This window comes from Protopterus annectens, chromosome 6.part0 (assembly GCF_019279795.1).
Source record: "Protopterus annectens isolate FY-2018-M chromosome 6.part0, PAN1.0, whole genome shotgun sequence".
In the NCBI taxonomy this organism is placed as follows: domain Eukaryota; kingdom Metazoa; phylum Chordata; order Ceratodontiformes; family Protopteridae; genus Protopterus; species Protopterus annectens.
In genome coordinates, this window is record NC_056737.1 from 1169304781 (window position 1) to 1169326558 (window position 21778).

Here is a 21778-nt window from a genome sequence, read left to right on the forward strand (position 1 = left end):
CCAAGTTTTAGTTTCTGGTATTTAGGACCTGCACCTGAGAAGGTCTCTGCCTGATGGCACATTGTGCAGCACCCTGCACTACAGAGCAAATGTGTGCCAAAGCCAGACAGTTAAATTCAACAAATTTTCTCTTAAAACCCAGGCAGAAATATCCATTTACCGAGCTCCACTGTGATAATTTCTGAAAAGCCACACCTAGTGACAATAGTCTTCAACCTAGCATTATAGACAGTTAAACTATCCTTGTTTCTCCTGCTAACCTTGTTGACTTGGGTCTCTTGGAGCAGTGTAGCAATTGCCTTATGTACACAGACAACCCTCTACTAATAACATAGTCTAGTATAGTGTGAGAAATGTATTTACACCAACAATCTAGAATTCACGCTCTGTCTCATTCAAAACAGTAACAAAGAAAAGGTTGTCAACTCACCCACCACTACACATTCACAGAGTACCACTCCTCATACACATAAGTATGCATCAAATAATTAAATCCACATAAGCAGAAATTCCCTCGCAAAACTTACCGAAACACCAGAGACCTCCAAAACACAAGTCTGCTACAGCTAACAGTCAACACAACACTCATGACACACAGCAACACCAGTGTCTCACCCACAAAGCCCGTAAGGTGTAACACTCAAAAAACAAGCTTTCTTGTCATTAGAGACTCAATAGTGAGACACATGGATTTCCCACTCACCAGGTTGGACAAAGAGAATGTCACCGTCAGCTGTCTCTCTGGTGCCAGGGTTTGCCAAATCACGCATGCACTCAGGTCTCTCAGCAACAAGTACCATTATGACTCTGTTATAGTTCATGTTGGTGTGAATGACCTGATATGTACCTCAATGGATTATATGAACAGAGACATGGTTGAGCTCTCTGAGTATGTTTCCCAGGCAGGTATGTCCCTAGCCTAGAGCAGCATACTACCCTCACCTAAAACGATGCCACAGTATAAACAAAAAATGATTGACTTCAATAACTGGCTTAGTTTTTGGTGTCATTCCAAGGAGATCCAGTTCCTGTCGGTCTGGAAAGCCATGGTCGACAACCTCACTGCTTAGCCACAGACAGTTTTGCACCTGGCACCCCTAGGCTTTCGGCTGCTGGAAAAGGCTCTTGCCTCTCCCACAGTGCATTCTTTAAGCAAGGTCTCGAAAACATTAGTAATGTGAAATTAACCAATCGAGGCAAAACAAGGGATATGCTGCTAAATGCTAGTAGCTTAAACCAAAAAACTGCACTCTCTGGAAGCACTTCCATCACTAGAAGATGTAGATGTCTGTGCAGTCAAAGAAACCTGGCTTAATGCCACAGACAGTACCCCAGCCCTACAAATCTACAATGCCTTCCACACCTTTAGACCACAAAATGAATCTGTGAAAACCAAAGGAGGCAGTCTTTCAATCTATATTAGAGATAAATTCTTCAAAACTTCACCAAGGCAAACTACACCCTCCTAAGTGAAGGTATAAATGCATTCCAAGCTCCACCCCAAGCTGAGAGTGGTAACTATGCAAAACCTTACACTAAATCCCTGTACAACCACTTTCATAAGTGTATAAACTTGGCTGTACCAGACAAAATCAAGACCAGAGCCACAAGTACAATCAAGCTGCCATGGTGGACATCCAGCATCAACAAACTCTACAATAAATGCAAACAGTTGCTGAACAAGAAAACAATGACAAGGACCCAACAATGGAAAAGCACGCTCATTGGACTTAACAGGCAAATAAGACAACTTGTCAAATCCTCCAAGAGCTCCTTTGAGAGAAACCTAGCAAGTACTGTCAAGGATAACCATAAGACCTTTACAGCTGAGTATGTAATCTAAAGGGTAAGGCCTAAGCATGTGCAGAACTGGTGGCCAACGGTATCACACACACTGACACCCCAGAGATAGTGAGCATGCTAGCGGACAGGTTTGATGAAAATTTCACTCCCTTATCCCCTCCTAACTTACAACAAACCCTCACCCAAACTCCTCTCCCCTGCCTTACATATTTGAAGACTAGGTCCTCAAAGCCTTGTCCAAGGCAAAGAACACGGCCTCTATGGGACCAGATGACATACCAAGCTGTCTTCTAAACAGGCTAAAACATGAAACAGCATCACTACTAAATGCCATGTTCAATCACAGCCTAACCACAGGCATTGTTCCTGCAGAATGGAGAACGGCTGCAATTATTCCCATCCACAAAGGTGGCCTAGCAACAGACCCATAAGCCTGACCAGCCTCATCTGTTAGGCCATGAAACGTATCATTATTTTATTTATTTTTAAATATTTTATTTATTTACTTTATTTAACAATTGTTTACTGGGAAAGTCAGACTTGGAACAAGCCAATTTTCAGTGGAGGCCTGGGAAGAAACGCTCCAGATGCATGTCTTTGTAACATGGGAGGAAACCACAGCACCCCTAAGAAACCCACACAAATACAGGGAGGACATACAGACTCCACACAGAAGGCACCCCAGCCAAGAATCGAACCAGAGAACCTCTTGCTGTGAGGTGACAATGCAAACTACTGCACCACTGTGCTGTTACAGACCTCATAAATAAAGATATGGGTGACCTCCAAACCTTGGATCCTACCCAAATTCAGCTTTGTGAAAGGCAGATCCTGCCTGCTAAATCTAGTGGACTTCTTTGAAAGTGTGACCAAGGCCACTGATGAGGACAAATCTGTGCACATAGCATACCTCAACTTGGCAAAGGCTTTTGACACAATCCCACAATCAGGCAATACCGATAAACTTAGCAAATTGAATGTAAACCCCTTTGTTCTTAGATGGGTTGTGAACTGGCTCACAAACTTGACACACACTATTAGTGAGCGACTCCACATCAACCAGCAGGCCTGTTACCAGTGGGGTGCCACATGGGTCACTGCTGGGCCCCCTACTGTTTGACATATACTTCTCAGAAGTTCTGGTCAAAAGTAATGGGTTATGGCTGACCAAGTCTGCAGACAACTGCAAACCAGGTACAATCATTGAATCCCCAGATGATGTCAGTATACTCCAGGACAGTCTCTCACAGACCAACGACTGGTGTATTACTCACATTGTCAAACTAACTGCAAATAAATGTGCCATCTTTCTCTTCGGCACAAACAATGTCCCTACACACTATCAAATCAATAACAATACCCATGAAGTGGTAAGGGACCTGGGATCACAGGTTGACTGCGACCTTAACTTCGACCACCATGTGTCTACCACTGTAAGGAAAGCTTTCCATGTAGCTCACTTGATCAGTACAGGCATCGTCTCAAGAGCAAACAAAGCTATAACCCCCTATACTCAGCACTTATCTGGCCCATAATGGAGTATAATGCCCCATTTGGTATGTACCACAGTTAGCATTAACAGCAATTAGAAAGACTTCAGAGATTTCCAAACAAAGATGATCAAGGGCCTCCAACATGTGCCTTACATGGACTGACTAAAATCCCTGTCACTATACTCCTTATTGTACAGACTTCTAAGGGAGACTTATACCTGGCCTACAGAGCAACCCAAGACCAAAACCTAATGAACTTACTGCATATCTGCAAATAAAATGAGTCTAGGGCTACTAGTGCCAGGGACCTAAATATGGCCTGCAATTTAAATAGGATATGCTAGAGGGACAGATTTGTCTCCCAGCGACTGCCACGTTTTTGGAACAGGTTACCAATTCATGTCAAGAGGAGCACTTCTACGACACTGTTCGAGAGGAACCTTGATGAGTAGATGGAGCACCATACATTCTTACTGGGGACACCCCCAACAACCCTCCTGGACATGGGCAGTCATCGCTAAATTTGAAACAGCTAGGCTTAAAACGACCTCTGGTTCAATAGCCTAGTAATCTCCTATGATTCTAGACAGACTATTTCTGATGCCATTTGACTTGCTGACATGCACTAAATCCATCAGTAATGAGTTGGAGGACGTTTTGTATCCAGAAAAAAGGTGATCTCTTAGCAGTCTGTATAATACACAGTATATTTTCAGGCCTTTGAGTCAGTCATACCGTTTAGACCTTGTATCCTTTTAGTAAGTTATCTATGTGGACAACAAGACCAGATGGCTTAATGGTTAAGGTCTTCGCCTCCCATGCAAGGGTCGATCCTGACCTCCGACCAATGCCCGTTTGAAATCTACATGTTCTCCCTGTGTCTCCATGGGGTTTCTCCCATGTCCAAAAAACATGCTGAGTGTTTCCATCTCAAACTCACCAATGAATGGAGCTGTGGGCAGCAACAAAGACTCTACATGGTGCCCTACAGGGGAAAGAGTTGTACAGACCATCTACTGTGGTGCACAGTATTCTCAAGATAGGAGAACATGGATCACAGACTGTGTGCTGTGGCAGGGTTAGCCACTCGACGGTGTTAAATATGGCTGTAGGTGATCGGTCATGTTGACTAAAGTTGCCAAAAATGGGTATGGGTAGTTACCGGTGATAAGTGGGTTGAGGACATGGCCTACTCACCCAAGCCAGGGACCCTTGCTAACAGAGGGAAGGATATATGTGCCCCTATTGGCCAGCGTGTGCCTGCCATAAAGCCCAGCAGCTCTGGGTCGATAAGCTACTGGCTGGTCGGTGTCTAGTTGCCCAGCCTGGGTTACTTGGGATAGCTCTGTTGAGCGAAAGCTGGACGTCAAACCAACCAACCTCTAAAACATGAAATGAGAATTGATATGCTTAATGTAGGTTCACTGACAGAACGCAGCTTGGATGTGGATGACATGACGATATGGACGAGGCTGGACATCCTATCTTTCCAAGAGCCGAGATGGAAGGGCAGTGCAGCAAAGCCACTTGGCCTGGGATCCAGAGTCTACTACTCAGGTGGAGGGCAGTGTAGAAATGGTGTAAAAATTGTGGTGAGAGAGAGGCTTCAGAAGGTAGTAAGGGATATTATCAGAATTAATTACAGACTCATGGCAGACAGACTCCAGTGTAATCTCAGTCTATGCCCCACAGCAGGGTTGTGATAGTGAAGAAAAGAGTGTATTCAGACAGCAGTTGCAGGACCTACTAGATAATGCAGGAGAACATGAATTGGTGTTGATAATGGGTAACTTGAACGCACATTTCTGGACAGACAGATCAGGATATGAGGACTGCCTGGGTCCACATGTGTGGGGCAACAGGAATAAAGAAGGAGAAGCCATTCTAGACTTCTGTGTGGCAAATGGCTTGATAGTAGCCAACACATGGTTCAGTAATAGAAACAGTCACAAGATCACATACAAGAGCAGTCAACATGCAACTCAGGTAGACTTCCTCTTAGTAAGGAAAAGACACTGGGGTAGAATCCATGATTGCAAAGTCATCCCCAATGAAACAGTCGGCCCACAGCATATTAGTTGCCACAATCAGCTGCAAACAGTGGTCAGAGAAGGCTCTAAGGTCAACAGAGGACAGGCTGATGACCTGGAAGTTGACTGGAGAGAAAGTACAACAGTTAAAGGAATTACTCAGGGCTCTAGCACCCCAAGAAGAGGAGGAAATAGGTAGAGTTGAAGAAGAATGGCAGCACCTAAAAACAGCATGTGTTAGGACTACAGAACAGATATGTGGCTCAGCCAGGTTTGGAAATAAAGTACATAAGGAAAGCTGGTGGTGGAATGCAGAAGTCCAGGAAGTCATCAAAAGAAAGGAGTGCAGGAAGAAATGGGAGATAGAAAAGACTGACCAGGCTAGGATGGACTACTGGTTGGCTAACAAAGAAGCTAAGAAAGAAGTTGCAAAAGCAAAGAATAGGGCATCAGAGGCAATGTACCAACTTCTGAAAAGTGACTCAGTAAGGGGACAAATAAACTATATCAGGTTGCAAGGCAAAGACAGAAAGATAAAGAAGATAGTAAGACACCCTTCATAAGGGATGCCAACAACAACCTGCTCACCAGTCCACAGGGCATCAAAGGCAGATGGAAGGAGTATTTCTAGCAGCTTCTGAATGAAGAAAGCCCCACAGAAGCTGTACTACCCCAGAAACAGCCTACAATGAGAGAAGAAGAACAGCCCACTTTAGAAGAAGTTAGAACAGCACTAAGGAAGATGAAGTCAGGGAAAGCAGCAGGATAAAATGAGGTGACAGAAGACATGATAAAAATGCTGGGTGAGATAGGGTAGAAATGGCTCCTCAGGGTACTAATGGCAGTGTGGAGAGAAAGGCGTATCCCAGATGACTGGAGAATAAGCATACTCGTGCCAGTGTACAAGAACAAAAGGGACATCCACAACTGTGGGCAGTACAGAGGCATCAAACTCCTATCACACTGCATGAAAGTTCTGGAGAGGGTGATTGATAAATGGATACGCAGAGTAGTAGAATGTAAGATGGGAGATGAGCAGTTTGGATTCAGATCAGGATGCAGCACAATTGACCCAATGTTGGCAATGAGACAGATACTTGAGAAGAGGCTAGAGATGAGAAGGGAGTGCAATTGGGCATTCTTAGACTTGGAGAAAACATATTACAAGGTCCCAAGAAAGCTGATCTGGGCAGTACTGCGGTGGTTTGAAGTCCCAGAAACATTAGTAGAATTAGTGCAGACTATGTACAAGGTCCTCTCATGTTTGGCATCTATTTCTCAAAAGTCCAGGCCAACATGGAGGGACTCTGGCTGACCAAGTTCACAAACGAATGCAAGCTGGGAGCCATTATTAACTCCCAAAGTGATACACACATCCTACAGAAAGGCCTCATGAGACCAATGACTGGTGATGAAACCATGGCCTTAGGCTTAATGCCAAAAAATGTCTCGTCATCCCCTTTGGGAAAAACTCAGTTCTCACTAATTACTACATCAATGGGAGCCCAATGAACACTGAAGGTGTTATAATAGATCTGGGAACACATGTTCACAGCAACCTCTTCTTCGGCCACCACATTGCCACTGTGGTCAGACAGTCCTTCTATATAGCACATCTCATTACCAAGGGTTTTGCATCCAGGAAGAAAGAAGTCATCATTTTTCTCTACTCTTCCCTCATTTGATCAATCATAGAGTATAATGCCCCACTTTGCATGTACCTCACTAGACACCTGCAACACCTGGAGAGGCCACAAAAGTACCTCACAAAGAGGATCCTAGGCCTTAAACACGTCCTACACAATTACAGACTAAAAAAAACTCATATCATCTACTAAGCGGCAATCTCTGCTTGACTTACAAAGCCACGTCTGACCCAGCTCTGTTAGAAATGCTACATCTAAAGAAATCACAATTCTTCTGCACCACACACTCCAGAGACCTCAACCTCATTACTACAATCAACAGAACATGCTGGAGGGACAGGTTCATAACCTAGAGACTGCCCATGCTCTGGAATAGACTTCCCGAACATGTCAAGCAGAGCACCTCAATGGTCCTCTTCAAGAGAAATCTTGATGACTGGATGGGAAATAGAAAGTTCACCCCAGGGATCACTCCAGTGGCTCTGCTTGATAGAGGCACTGGGAAATAACGCTGGGTGGCACAATTCTAGGGCACTTCTATGGGCTAGGATTGTAAAGGCTCCTGGGCCATTTGTCTAGTACACACCTATGAACCTATGCAAGGGGAAAGACTACAGCTATCCTCCACTTGAATGGTACAAAAAGTGCATGGAGGCTGACACTGAATGGTGTTATTAGGGATGTGGCTAAATCGTGCTATATAAGATTCATCTGGGGATACTGTAAGGACCCACTGATGCAGTATTTTTATAACTTGGTGTGATAGGCAAGTCAGTTATCTTGAGGGACAGATGGCTGGGATTAAGATGCAAAATTAGAGCTGAATTTATCAGTCAGTAGGTTCACTATATCTTCAGATTAAGTGTAGCTAACATAGTTCACAATCATTTCAGTGCTTTGAATTGTGCTTTTGAGATTACAAATATGATTGTTTTTACCTTGGGTAGTGACTTTACCCACAAACTTGGTTTTGGCAGATTTTACTAAGCTCCTGAGTCATTCGTTTGTTTACTGCAGAGGTGAGGGCTCTATCATTCTAAGAATAACTCTTCTTACTTTTGGTCAAAATGTTCTTCCTTTTATTGCAAAACTTGTTGATAATGTGGTTCCACCATGTGGGTTTTTCAGGAGTTTGCCCTGTGCTTGCTCTTACAGGGTACAGTTGCATCTGTGGTATATTGTGGTGCTGTATGTTTCCTCATATTCAGTGGAGATTTGAAGCTTGCCAATATTTATTGGAGATTTGAAGCTCGTCAATATATAATTTAGGAGAAGGTAGTTTGCCTCAGACAAATTTCTAACTTTCATCCCTTTCCCTCCATGAATAAACATATTTATTTCTCCATATCTAGCTTAATTTCATATTCCCTGTTATATTGCTCCAAACCTATCTATACACACACACACACACACATATGTATATATATGTATATATATATATATATATATATATATATATATATATATATATATATAGTGTGTGTGTGTGTGCATATATATATATATATATATATATATATATATATACACACACACACACACACACACACACACACACACACACACACACACACACACACACACACACACAGAGGCATGTATGCTCACAGTATGTGTGTATCTACATAGGTCTACCTGATATCATTGAAATTCCACTTCATTGAACTTTAGAAACATGAGATGATTTTGCCAAAAGTGGACTTTATTGAACATTCACATCAGCAGAGTTTTTACTTCGGGAAAGGAGAGACTTGGCCACCATGGGGAAATTTTCCCTTTTCTCCACAATAGTGTGATCTCAGAGTTGGTATATTTAGTTGGGTCGGGTATAGGTATGACATACTTCGGTGTGTTTGTTTTGCCACGGTGGCCAAGGGTATCTTTTTCTGGGGTAAAACTCCGGTGATGTGAATGTTCGATAAAGTCCATTTTCGGTAAAGTCATCTTGTGTTTCTAAAGGTCGATGAAGTGGAATTTCAATGATATGAGGTAGACCCATCTTTATATATGTGTGTGTGTGTGTGTGTAGATATTTATATATATATATATATATATATATATATATATATATATATATATATATTAAATAATAACACACACACACACACACACACACACACACACACACACACACACACACACACACACACACATATTACATGCACACACACCTTAGTCCCTTTATTAATAATACTGCCCCCCATGAAACTCTGTTTTCCTGTAACCACCTCAACTTTTTTATGTTCTGCTATTTTCCATTTAATGTAATCTCTTTGTCTCGACATGATACTGCATCTCCCATACCTAACAAACTACTTTATTTTCCAGTCTCCTCCTTGGCAACTCTGTCTACCTAGTGTTCTTAATACGTACTCTCTACTTTCCTCTCACCCTACTTCTACTTCTATCCTGATACCATACCTCCTTCCCTTTCCTTTTCTCATTATCCTAATCAGTTCCCCATGTCTGGCCCATTTTCATAGTCTAGCTGCCCTCTTTGGCTTATTTTACTATCCTCCTAGCCTGATTCTTTTAACCTGTCTCCTGGCCTCCTGCAACTTGTCCTATCCTCCCACCCTCTTCCTAGTTCTCTCCTCACCTATGCCACTTGCAATTTTAATTCAATGTTATTAGCCTTCTTCCAGGTGTCCTTCTACATCTCCATTCCAAACAAAAAACATCAAGTCTTCTCCTCCCATTTCACACCTCTCTTCCCATAGGGACTCAGACACTCCCATGGTCCCCTGACCATCACATATGTAGCTTATTTACCTATACTTCACTACACCTCTGAAGCTTCTCTGTGTCCCACCATCCTTCCTCTTTGAAGTCATGTACCACTAGTACAACAGCTACAACTTCAGGACACACACTGGGCTTAGCTTCCTTATCCTCTCTGCCACTGTCCATGCCCACTTTCATAAATCCTGTCCCTACACTCATCCCTTTCCTTGTATCAGTTATGCCTCACCCCCTTACTACTTTCTTCTCAATTCTCTACACATTACACCCATCCTTCCCTTTTTAAACTTTACGTACCCCCGCTTAGTTACTTGTTACCAATGCTCTCCTAACTACCTCACAGCGTCCCTACTTCTCAGTCCACATACTTCATTCCTTAAGGACATAAGTGATGATGACGATGATGTGGTATGGAATACACAACCATGTAAATTATGGAAAATGGTACAATAAAGCCCAGTGCTGTTACTGCCTTTTCCTGCAATCTCTTGTCTTTCTCTTAGCAGTTAAAGGTTATGCATTCATATCACTAGGTCAGGGAGAAATCCATAAATACAATTTATTAACAAACTGGGGATTATAAAGGACTATGTATGTATACTTAAGCTCATGAACACACCCCACACAGTCATTTCCCTGTCATCTAGACTAATAATTTATAAATATTCCAACTAGTCTAATACAACATTATAGCATGACATGTAATTACTAATATTAATACCTTATTACTCGAACAATATCTTAGTTAACAATGGTGTTTATGCAAAAAGTTGCTGCAATTCAAGCCTCCTCACCTCCAAACTGTCCATCTCAGGTGGATTCAATCTACCTGAATCCATTAACTGCTGTTTCAAGGAGAGGATTTCTTTATCCTTAGCAATTACGATGGACTCCAGTGTCCATTTCATCATCTTAAGTTCTTCTTCCATTTTCTTCACCTTATTTCTTTCCAGTGTTAGCTCATCCTGCAAAAAGAAACAACATGAATAGCTGGCCTCTATGATACCGTAAACTACAATTTATTTTTATGAGCCTCTATGATACCGTAAACTACAATTTATTTTTACGAGCTACAGGATCACCATAAAATTAAGTGCTTGAGATAATAATAAAGAAAGTGATGACTTGTACGAGTGTTTAATCTAAAGACACAGTTTTATACATTTATGTTTTTCCTCTATTAGTTTAACCAGACTTTTTGCCACAACCCAGTCATACTTCAGTCATTATGAAGCTGTTAAGAAGTTAATCACTGTAAGGTAAGTTCCTGTAACACAACAGCCCCAGCAGTCACACCCTCAGCATTATGTGAACCTCCAACAAAACATTCACAGTTCAAAAGACAGCTGCATCCCTATATTTATTCCAAACGTTGCTCCATATTGTCAGAAGAACAGACAGAGAAAGCTGTTATCTGGTTCTGTGCTTGATCAAGACAAATAATTTGACATCCAGCAAAAGGGGTGAAGATCGTAAGAATAGGACCATAGTACAATATGATATCAAAGGGAGAAATATACAAAATAGATATGTACAGAATGAAAAATCAGAGCTGAAGATGGCTGTCTCAACAACAAAATGTGTGATTTAAAATGCATCTCTGCTTGTAGGAAAGTGATGCCATGCCACTAAAGCAGTCTGCTTTACAGATCCAAAACGCAATTCATAAATACCAGAGTACATTATTCACTGCTGCACATCCAAATAAGATAGGTGATGACATATCAGTACTTGCAAAAGAAAATACAAAAGTCAGAAGCCAAAAAAAAAGAAAACAATTTGGGACTACAAAAAGCTCAGTTTACATACTCGTTTACAATTCACAACTTTTTGGCTCATTGTTCTCTAAATGATGAAATCACTGAAAATGAAAACAAGAACCCTAAAAAAAGCATACACAAAAACCCATCTCTGTTTGCTACGGGTAAGCCACCTGTACCCCACATCCACCTAAATTATATATACCAACTCCACGGTCACACCTAGTGGAGAAATGGGTACACTGGAAAGCACTCCATCAGCTTGCACAATACAACACATTGCAGTGAAACTCACTGTGACATTTAATTCAAAATAAAACCTGATGTCAACTCATAGATAAGCCAGAAAGTTTTCATGATAATATATCAAGTGGGTAAAATATAATACTGTAGGAATATACTGTAGACTATGTTTCTACAGAGCATGAGGACTTCCTGTCTATACAACTGTGTGTAAAAAAAAATAATGAAAATATAACACTTACTGGAAACTTTTAAATATCAAAGCACTAAACTGGTAAACTTCAACATTAAAAATATGCCTAAATGTTAACTGGCTATGCTGATTAAAACAATCTGGGGAAAAAAGCATGAAATCCTACTAGGTATGGCAATACCTTACATATTTCATTATTAACCTTACTGTCTGTAATCAGTACAGATTGGGATTTTCTCTGGGATTCAGAAAGGGCCACACCATGGCTTAGCCCTAGAGCAGCCATTTTACCACTGGCAGTATTCCTTTCCAATTCTTAATTTACCCCACTGCAGTGAGTCTAAACGGTCACTAGAGTCACCACTTTTGGCTGTCTCCACGGCCTACCACAATGATAATGAAGCACTCCATGCGAGAGGCATATGATAACTAACCATGTTCGCTCCCCCAGAAATTCCTGCATCAAGAGATTTAAGCAAATGGGGGAGTCAGAGAATCAGTCAGCTGTGTAAATTAACACAGCCAATAGGAAGGGTTCTCCCAGTGCATAGCAGGTAACTGTTCGGAAGTTTAGCTGGTATGTAGTAGTGGGGGGTTTGTGTGCATGCCTATAGTGGTATATGTGGCCTCAGGTGTGTGAAAGTGTGTGTGTGTGTGTGTGTGTGTGTGTGTGTGTGTGTGTGTGTGTGTGTGTGTGTGTGTGTGTGTGTGTGTGTGTGCGTGCGTGCGTGTGTGTGTGTGTGTGTGTGTGTGTGTGTGTGTATGTGAGACACAGTCGTTACTCATATAATATTTTTGTTGAATATCAAAAGCATGTAATAAATGTTCTACAGAATTCTGGTTATTAAGATAAAACAATGGAAGTTGAATTAAGTCATTCAGAGAAACAGCAGACACTATCTCTGGCACAAAAGGATTTATTTTAATGTTGCCTTCTCATCATAAGATATTGGACACGAAAGCTAATACATTTGAGAATTCATTGTTAATTTACTTTTTGTTATACATTTGTTAACTGGATAAGACCCCGGCACATTAGTATTCTTTTTTGGGGTCAAACTTAGAGCAATGTCTGGTCAAATGACTTGCTCAGAGCACTACAGCAGCTACTGTAAGTGGAAGGAAGCAAAAGTACAGTTTTTGTACCTACCATAAATGTAGATGTTCGAGTGTTCACCCTGCTGCAGTCATCACACTTGGGTTATCCTGCCATCAGGTGGTCCTGCAGTCGGCCCGAATTCCAAAGTCTTGGTCCGGCTTCGGTTGTTGTCGCTTCTTCCCTGACGTCAGTGCGCCAGGGGTAAATAAGAGGCATCCAACGCCATTTTCTTCAGTTTTTCTTGCCCCAGATGTCAGGTGCCCCCAATAGGTAAGCAATACATATATATATATATATATATATATATATATGTATATATATATATATATATATATATATATATATATATATATATATATATATATATATATATATATATATATATATATATATATATATATATATATATATATATATATATATATATATATATATATATATATATATATATATATATGTATATATATATATATATATATATATATACACATATATAAAATATGGCTATATAAAAATCAAACAAAACCCTTTGGCACAAGCAAATACACCACAGAGGTAGTATAGGATAAACTGGTAGAGATTAGAGATAAGTTCAGCTAGTTCAGAGGGGATGGAGGGAGGGTAACCTGGACTGCAGCAGGGTGAACACTCGAACATCTACATTTATGGTAGGTACAAAACTGTACTATGTTCATCGTGTTACCCTGCTGCAGTCATCACACTTGGGTTGAATCCCAAAGCTAAGGATGGGAGGTGGAGTCAAACAGGGTTAGAAGAAGCTAGTAGGCCCTGCAAAACTGCAGTGGCAAAATCAGCTCTAGTCTTAGAGTATAGAGGTAAGTGATAGTGTTTGGTGAAGGTGTGCACCGAACTCCAAGTAGCAGCTTCCAGAATATCCTTGGCTGGCACTCCCCTGAGAAAGGCTGCTGATGTAGCTGTAGCCCTGGTGGAGTGGGACCTAATGTTAGCAGGTACTGGTTTCCCATGATGTGTGTAGCAGAAACATATGCAATGTCCTATCCATTTAGAAATGGTCTGTTTTGAGATAGCTTTTCCTTGTGATCTGTAGCATAGGCTACAAAGAGCTGGTCAGTTTTTCTGAAAGCCTTAGTTTTATCCAAGTAGTAACGTAATTGCCTTTGAATGTCCAAAGAGTGCAGGAGTCTTTCTCCTTTGTTCTGGGGATTTGGGAAGAAGGTGGTCAAGTGAATGGTTTGGTTTAGGGCCACACTGGACACCACCTTTGGCATAAAAGAAGGATTAGTTCATAGAGAGACTCTGTCTTGATGAAAAATGAGGAAAGGTTCCACTGCCATTAGTGCCTGTAGCTCTGAGACTCTTCTAGCTGAGGTTATTGCTAGTAGTAGGGCAGTTTTCCATGAAAGACATTTTAAAAAAGCTGGTTCAAAGGGTGGCAGTGTAAGCTTTTCCAGAACAAAGCTGAGATCCCAAGAAGGTGTTGGAGTTCTCCTTGGCGGTCTTAAGTTCTTAGCCCCTCTGAGGTACTGTCTTAGGAGTGGATGTGAAAATAAAGGAGGATTCGTGCTGTAATGAGCTGAAATTGCTGAGGCGTGGATCTTAACAGATGAAAAGGAAAGTCCTTTGTGTAACATCTCAGTTAAATATTGTAGAATCTAAGGAATGTTTGGATCAAGGGGATTTAGGCCTTTAGCCTGGTTCCAGGCGCAAAATCTTTTCCATTTGTCTGAATAGGTTTTCCTGGTGCTGGGCCTCCTGGCCTCCAGAATGACATCCATAACAGCTTTGGATAAAGGTGTTGGCTGGTTGTTTGGGTAATTTGCCATGCAGCCAGGTTTAAAGTCTTGAGCTGGCTGTGTAGAATCTGATTGTCTCGCTGGGTGAGCAGTTGAGGAATTTGTGGCAAAATCCATGGTGGGCCCTGGGCCATGTTCCTTAAAATTGGATACCAATGCTGGAGTGGCCAGTCTGGTTCAACTAGTATAATTTGTGGCCTCTCTAATCTGACCTTCGGCAGTACCTTTGCTAGAAGAGGCAGTGGAGGGAAGGCATACACTGTTAATGTTTTCCAACTGAATGAGAGGGCGTCCACTTTCCAAGCTAGTGGATGGAAGGTCCTTGTGCAAAATTTTTGAAGTTGGTGGTTGTGGGGGCTTGCAAACAGATCTATGTCTGGGCGTCCCCATTTCTGAACTATAATTGCAAATACTTGTGGATCTAGTTTCCATTCGTGTGGATCCATAATGTTTCTGCTTAGGTCGTCTGACAATGTGTTTTTCATTCCTGGCAGGAATTGTGCTTGTAATTGAACCTCGTAAGACAGTGCAGTGTTCCACAAGGTCATTGCTTGCCTGCATAGAGGGTAGGAATTTGTGCCCCCTTGCTTGTTTATGTACCACATAACTGTGGTACTGTCCGTCTTTATTAGTAGTTGTCCTGGGTGTAGAAGGTCCTTGAAAGCTGTTAGGGCATTCTGCACTGCTAGCATTTCTTTTTGATTGATATGCAGGTGTCTCTGACCTGTAGTCCATTTGCCCTGAATGCACTGCCCTGCCATGTGTGCTCCCCAGGCATAGTCCGATGCATCTGTTGTCATAGTTTGCCTGGCTGTGGGTAAGGTGAAAGTCTGACCCTTGTTGAGGTGACATGCCTGTGCCCACCATAGAAACTCCTGTTGAAGGCAGGGAATGAGTGGTATCATTGTTTCCAAGCTGTGGCTGTGCTGAGTCCATACACTTTTCAGGTACCATTGTAATTTCCCCATATGCAGTTTTGCAAATGGTATTAGTAGTATGCAAGATGCCATGAATCCCAAGGCCTGCAGAATTTTTCTTGCAGGGAGTTGGGTCTTTGTTGCCATTATTTTGAAATATTGAAACAGCTGTCGTTGCTTGTCTGGCGTGAGATAAGCCATCTGGGCCGTTGTATTCAAGCTGGCACCCAGGAATATTATGTTTTGTGAGGGCACTAGTTTTGATTTCTTTTCGTTTACTGTGTACCCTAGGCAACTTAGAAGGTGTTTGACAAATGCCAGATGCTTTAAAAGAATATCCTTGCTTTCTGCTTGAATAAGGCAGTTGTCCAGGTATGGGTATATTTGAATTCCTCTTTGTCTGCAGTATGCAATTACTGGTGCCAGGCATTTTGTGAAGACCCTGGGCGCAGTAGATAAGCCAAAGGGCAGTGCAGAGAATTGATAATGCATTGAACCTGCAATGAAGTGGAGGTATCTTCTGCAAGTTTGTCTGATAGGGACATGCAGGTATGCCTCCTTGAGGTCCAAAGTGACTAGCCAAGCATTCTTGCCCAGCATGGGAAGAAGCTGCTGTAGTGTTAGCATCTTAAATTTTGGTACTTGCAGATATGTGTTCAGAATTGAAAGATCCAGAATGGGTCTCCATGCTTTGTCCTTTCTTGGGACTAGGAAGAGTCTTGAGTAAAATCCTTGTCCTTGCTCCTGTGTAGGTACCTGTTGAATGGCTCTCATGATCATGAGAGCTGTAATTTGTTTTTGTGCCTCTGCCCATTGATTTGGTGGCAGGTTTGGCATTCCTTTGATCCTTGGTAAGGTATGAAAGTGGAATCTGTATCCTTGAGAGACAACGTTTAGAACCCATTTGTCTTTTGTGATGAAGTGTCAGTTGTCTGCAAAAAATGCTAGTTTTCCTCCCAAGGGAGTTGCCAGGAGAGATTTGCTTGGTAGTTTGAGGATAGAGTCATTGTGTTTGTCTTCTGCTAGCTTGGGGCCTGTCTTCTCCTCCTTTCTGGGTAGCAGAAGCCCATTGGCGAGGTTTGTAAGGGCCCTGTGACTGGCCTCTGCCCCTTGGGCATCTGTATTTGCCCCTCTGTGATCTGTCTGAAGCTGGAAAGGACCAGTTTTTTGTTGGCCAATTTCTGCTGAAACGAGGGGGTTGTACCTGCAAAAAATCCTTGACCGTTTGCATAGACTTTGCCTCATCCTCCATTTTCTTTAAAACCTCTTCTGCTTTGACACCAAATAATACATTCTGTTGTAAAGGTGCATCCAATAATTTTGCTTTAACATGGTCAGGGAGGGTTTGTTCTTTTAACCAAGCATGTCTACGTATGACAGAGCCAGTAACAGCTGCTCTACAGGAAGCTTCCAATGAATCAAATCCGCATTGTAAAGTATGTTTGCCCACCTGTTCAGCTGCATGCAACAGATCCTGCATTTCCTTGAATTCAGGCTGTTCTGAATGTGTGCTTGTTTTAATTGAGACATCAGGAATTGTTGATATTTCAACATGTGAAACTGGCAATTTAATGCTCTCACAGCCAGAGTTGCTGAGGTGTACATTTTCTTTCCCTATCTATCTAGGGCTCTGGAATCCCTTTCAGAGGGCACAGGATTTTTAGCCATAGAAGCTTTTGCTCCCTTAGGACCCTGGAAAATTGTTTCTGGGTCAGCTACAGGGCTTTTATAAAGGAATTTGTGTGAGTCAGGTACTCTGTAGTATCTGTCTGGTTTGGCTGGAGCAGGAGGTACAGAGTCTGGATTTAAACTAGACTCCAAGTAAACATCATCCACAATATCTAAAACAGGAGGGATAGCAAGAGGTCTGTGCTGGGGTAGTAAAAGGAACTCGCTGAGCCTTTTCTTAGAATCTGAGTAATCCTGGCCTTCCCAGTGGAAATGTTCCCTCATGGTATGTAAAGTTTCCCCAAAGGAGTAGTCCTCAGGGGGAGATGCTGAGGGAATAGAGTCTTCAGCATCAGAATCTGCATAAGGTGGAAAAGTGTAATCCTGTTCCTCAGAAGAATCTGAGGAGAGAGAAACCTGGTCAAAGGATGCATAATCCTCCTCTTGTCTTTGTCTTTTATCAGGAGGCGGATGGGAACCCCTGATAAGGGTAATCAAATCTTTAGCCATCTTAAGCATCTGTTTCTTAGGCATGGGGCCTGGAACTGTAGACTGATGAACAGTTTTCTTAGGTTTTAAAGGAGTATTAAGCTTAGCATAAGATTTAATGGTGAGTGTAGTCGGTCTGAAGACACCTTCTGCAACCGAAGGTGTTTCCGCTGCACCGGTGTCTAGTTCTGTTCCGGTGTTGGTAGATGGCTGCGTCGGCCTAGTAGATTCCGCTTGGGAATCCGCCGCTGTCTGGGGTTCCAGTTCTGCGGTCATCAGGGGCTGCATAGGCGCCTCACTGAAAACCGGAGAACCGGCAACAGTCTGGCTTTTTCCTAGGCTGCCTGTCCTTATCCTTGCGTTTTTTATGAATGGCGGTCGTCGGCTGCTCCGATGGCATGATATAATTAAATTTCCTACCAAAGTAATGCCGTGCAAAGTTAAAACGGCGTTTGATAGTTCGTTTATTAAACCTAGCGCAAAACCGACAACCTGTGACGTCGTGGTCTGTGCCTAGGCAAGGAATACAATAGGAATGGAAGTCTTTATGAGGTATTTGCTTCCCACAAGAAATACAATTGTTAACTTTTTCTAACATCGGACTGAGGCAAGAAAATGTTCCCCAACGGGGTACTTAGCTTTATTGAAGATTTCGGACTGAAATTCAAATCGAAAATCTCAGGTGTCGGCCGACCGGCACTTGCGAACTGCTTCTTCTTCGGGCACCATGAGGCAAGAAAGACTGAAGAAAATGGCGTCGTATGCCTCTTATATACCCCTGGCGCACTGACGTCAGGGAAGAAGCGATAGCAACCGACGCCGGACCAAGACTTTGGAATTCGGGCCGACTGCGGGACCGCCTGACGGCAGGATAACCCAAGTGTGATGACTGCAGCAGGGTAACACGATGAACATCCCTGTACCACTGAGTGCAGAACGCAGCTGGTTAACAGCCAAGAACCTTAATTCTCTGCATTAACTGACAAACAAATCACACCCACTCATAAAACTCTTAAGCTAAAACACTGTATACAGATGGTCATGAGTTAAATTAGATAAATCTCCTTTCTGAATTAACTACCATAAAGAAAAGCAATTTCCATAACATTACCTTTGAGTTCACTGAATCTGCTATTTCAGTGAGAAGCAGTATCAGCTTTTCCAACATAACATTCAGCTTCTAAGAATGTAAGAAAATGTCTTCTACTGGGGTAGGGAGTTGGGGGTTGAAAGGAAACTTCTTGTTTAAGAATTAACTGCAGAATGCAGACTGACACTGAACACTCGTGCAATGAGTGAAAAATAAACTATCTTCAAAAAGAGGGTTGAACTAATTAAACACTATTATTGCTAACAATTAAAGAAGTCTATGTTCTGCATTTGTATCCATTCAGAAAATCTCTTCTACTTTTTAAATAGTCTTTATTAATCATCATAACATCAAACGGGACACACAAGATCAATTGTTCTGTTACCATGAAGTATTACAAATGCCAGCTCAGGCCCACCCCCTGAAAAGATGCCACAAGCCTAGTGGGATTGACCCGGTCGACAAACAATAAATAAAATAAAAATAAATACTGCAAAAAATTGCATAAAGGAAAAAATGTTAATAATTAAAAAGTTTCTCAGAAAACAGTTCAGTCTGTACCACTTACTATGTGTTAACACAACCATACTTTTATATCTAATTTTTCCTGTAATTCGATTAATCAAGTTGTACACTCATGTTAACTTTCTTAAGCATTATATAAAAGCCAACATTTAACTCAAAAGAAAAAGTAAAAAGCCTCTCAAATGTTGACAACTTTCAGTGATTGTTGACACTTTCTTGGCAGAAGTGCTCAGTTATTCAGAGCTGCTCATCGCTTAGCGACGACACCAGAGAGTTTGAGAGACTTTGCTTGCATATGAAGCCATCCTTGACAAGACAAAATAATTTAAGTATTATCTTGCACTTGTATTACTTGTTTTCTCTGCATTCTCAAAGATTTATGCGGTATTTATTGTTTTCCCTGCACTTGCTTAGAGTTTTAAGTTGCACTTTTCCACTGCTATAATGGTTGCTGTTCTGTAATTGTAGCACTCTAAATGCACTGTATCTGCTGTTTTCAGTGCTTTTGGCATCTATTTTTGTGGTTCCCCAATACTTGGGCTCCAAACCAGTTATTTTACATTAAGAGGGTCAAAGTCTGCACTCTTGTGGCAGGAGAGGGCACATTTTACCTATACCAGCTGGGAATTGCTGGTAGAAATGTTTTGTTTCCCTGATTAGCCTGTGTGCATACCTAGTTTAAAACTTGTTTATTTTTTTGCCTGCTTCTATATAAGGCCCACATTTGTTGTTGTTTTTCTGCATCTATACAAGGCTCACATTTGATTCACACATCGGCAGTTAGTGGTGCCCTGTACATATGCAATCATTAGAAGGTGTACGTTTTCCCTATAAAAACTATCTCTAGAATTTTCCTCAGTCCCACGCTACATAAGGAGCAACAAGTCTGCAAATTGAGCAGCAATGCTGCATTTAGTTAGTGCTAGATTACATAATTACACCACTCAGAAAGTACAGTTGTGTACACTTACCATAAATGTACATGTTCGAGTGTATTCACTGTTGAGGTCATCACTTTTGGGTTATCCCTACTGGGTAGCCCTCGGTTGGCCTGAATACCAGAGTCAAGCTTTTCCCCTATGCCAGCTGCTGTCACCTCTGGACTGACGTCAGGTCATCAGTGGTATTAAGGAGGGCAGCCGGCATCATTACATCAGTTTTTCTTGCCCTAACCCATAGGAGCCCCTTGAAGGAAATGTTTTAAAGAGCCCCAGGCCACAAGAATGACAGTTAATCTTCAAAAAGGATAAGATTAAGGGGGAGGGTGGGAGTCAAAATAGGACTGCAACAGTGAATACTCTCGAACATCTACATTTATGGTGTGTACACAACTGTACAATATTCTTCATGTTTCACTGTTGCAGTCCTCACTTGTGGGAGGATTCCCAAAGCTGAGGAAGGGGAGGATGGAAGTATGAAATTCCTAGGACTGAGCTAGCATGCCTTGCAGGACTGCAGAGCCAAAGCCTGCCCGAGCCCTGGCGTACAGAGGCAGGTGGTAGTGTTTGGTGAAGATGTGGACCAAGGTCCAAGTGGCAGCTTCCAGGATGTCCCTGGTGAGTACTCCTCTAAGGAAGGCAGTGGAAGTAGAGGCTGCCCTAGTAGAATGTGTACTGATAGATTTAGGAGGAGCTTTCCCATAAAAGGTGTAGCAGAATTGTATGCAGCGAGATATCCTTTTTGAAATGGTCTGCTTGGAGATAGGTTCTCCTCTTTCCCTGGGGCGAAGCCAAACAACAGTTGATCCATCTTTCTAATGGACTTTGTTCTATCCAAGTAGTATCTTAACTGACTGTGCACATCCAGTGTGTGCAGAATTCTCTCCCCTTTATTCTGAGGGTCTGGAAAAAAAAGGTGGGGAGATGTACAGCCTGGTTTAGTGTCACATCTGATACTACCTTTGGCATTAATGAGGGATTAGTCCTGAGAGATACCCTGTTTGCATGGAAGATAATGAAGGGTTCAGTGGCCATGAGTGCTTGAAGTTCTGACACCCTCCTAGCTGAAGTAATAGCCAAGAGGAAGGCGGTTTTCCAGGAAAGGTATTTTAGGGTCTGCTGATGCAGCTGGTTCGAAAGGAGGCAATGTCAGTTTTTCTAAGACATAGTTCAGGTCCCAGGCGGGAGTGGGTGCCCTTCTAAGGGGCCTAAAGTTAGATACACCTCTGAGGAGTTGCTTAATCAAAGGGTGACAAAAGACCAGCTGTTCAGCATGAAAGTGTGCTGAAATGGCTGAGGCGTGGATTTTAATGGAGGAAAAAGAGAGGCCCTTGTTAAGTAGCTCCGCTAGGTAGTCCAGATGGACG

The 21778-nt window shown here is 42.1% G+C and overlaps 1 protein-coding gene across 6 annotated transcripts in view; it reads right to left on the bottom strand.

Annotated features, from left to right (window-relative positions):
* TANK (TRAF family member associated NFKB activator) overlaps positions 1 to 21778 on the bottom strand; it is a 1995915-nt gene that overhangs the window by 915335 nt on the left and 1058802 nt on the right. For all 6 annotated transcript variants that reach the window (XM_044074789.1, XM_044074784.1, XM_044074787.1 and 3 more), the window contains one exon: positions 10509 to 10679. In XM_044074789.1, the coding sequence (XP_043930724.1) occupies positions 10509 to 10679 (171 nt within the window). The remainder of the gene's footprint in view (positions 1 to 10508; positions 10680 to 21778) is intronic.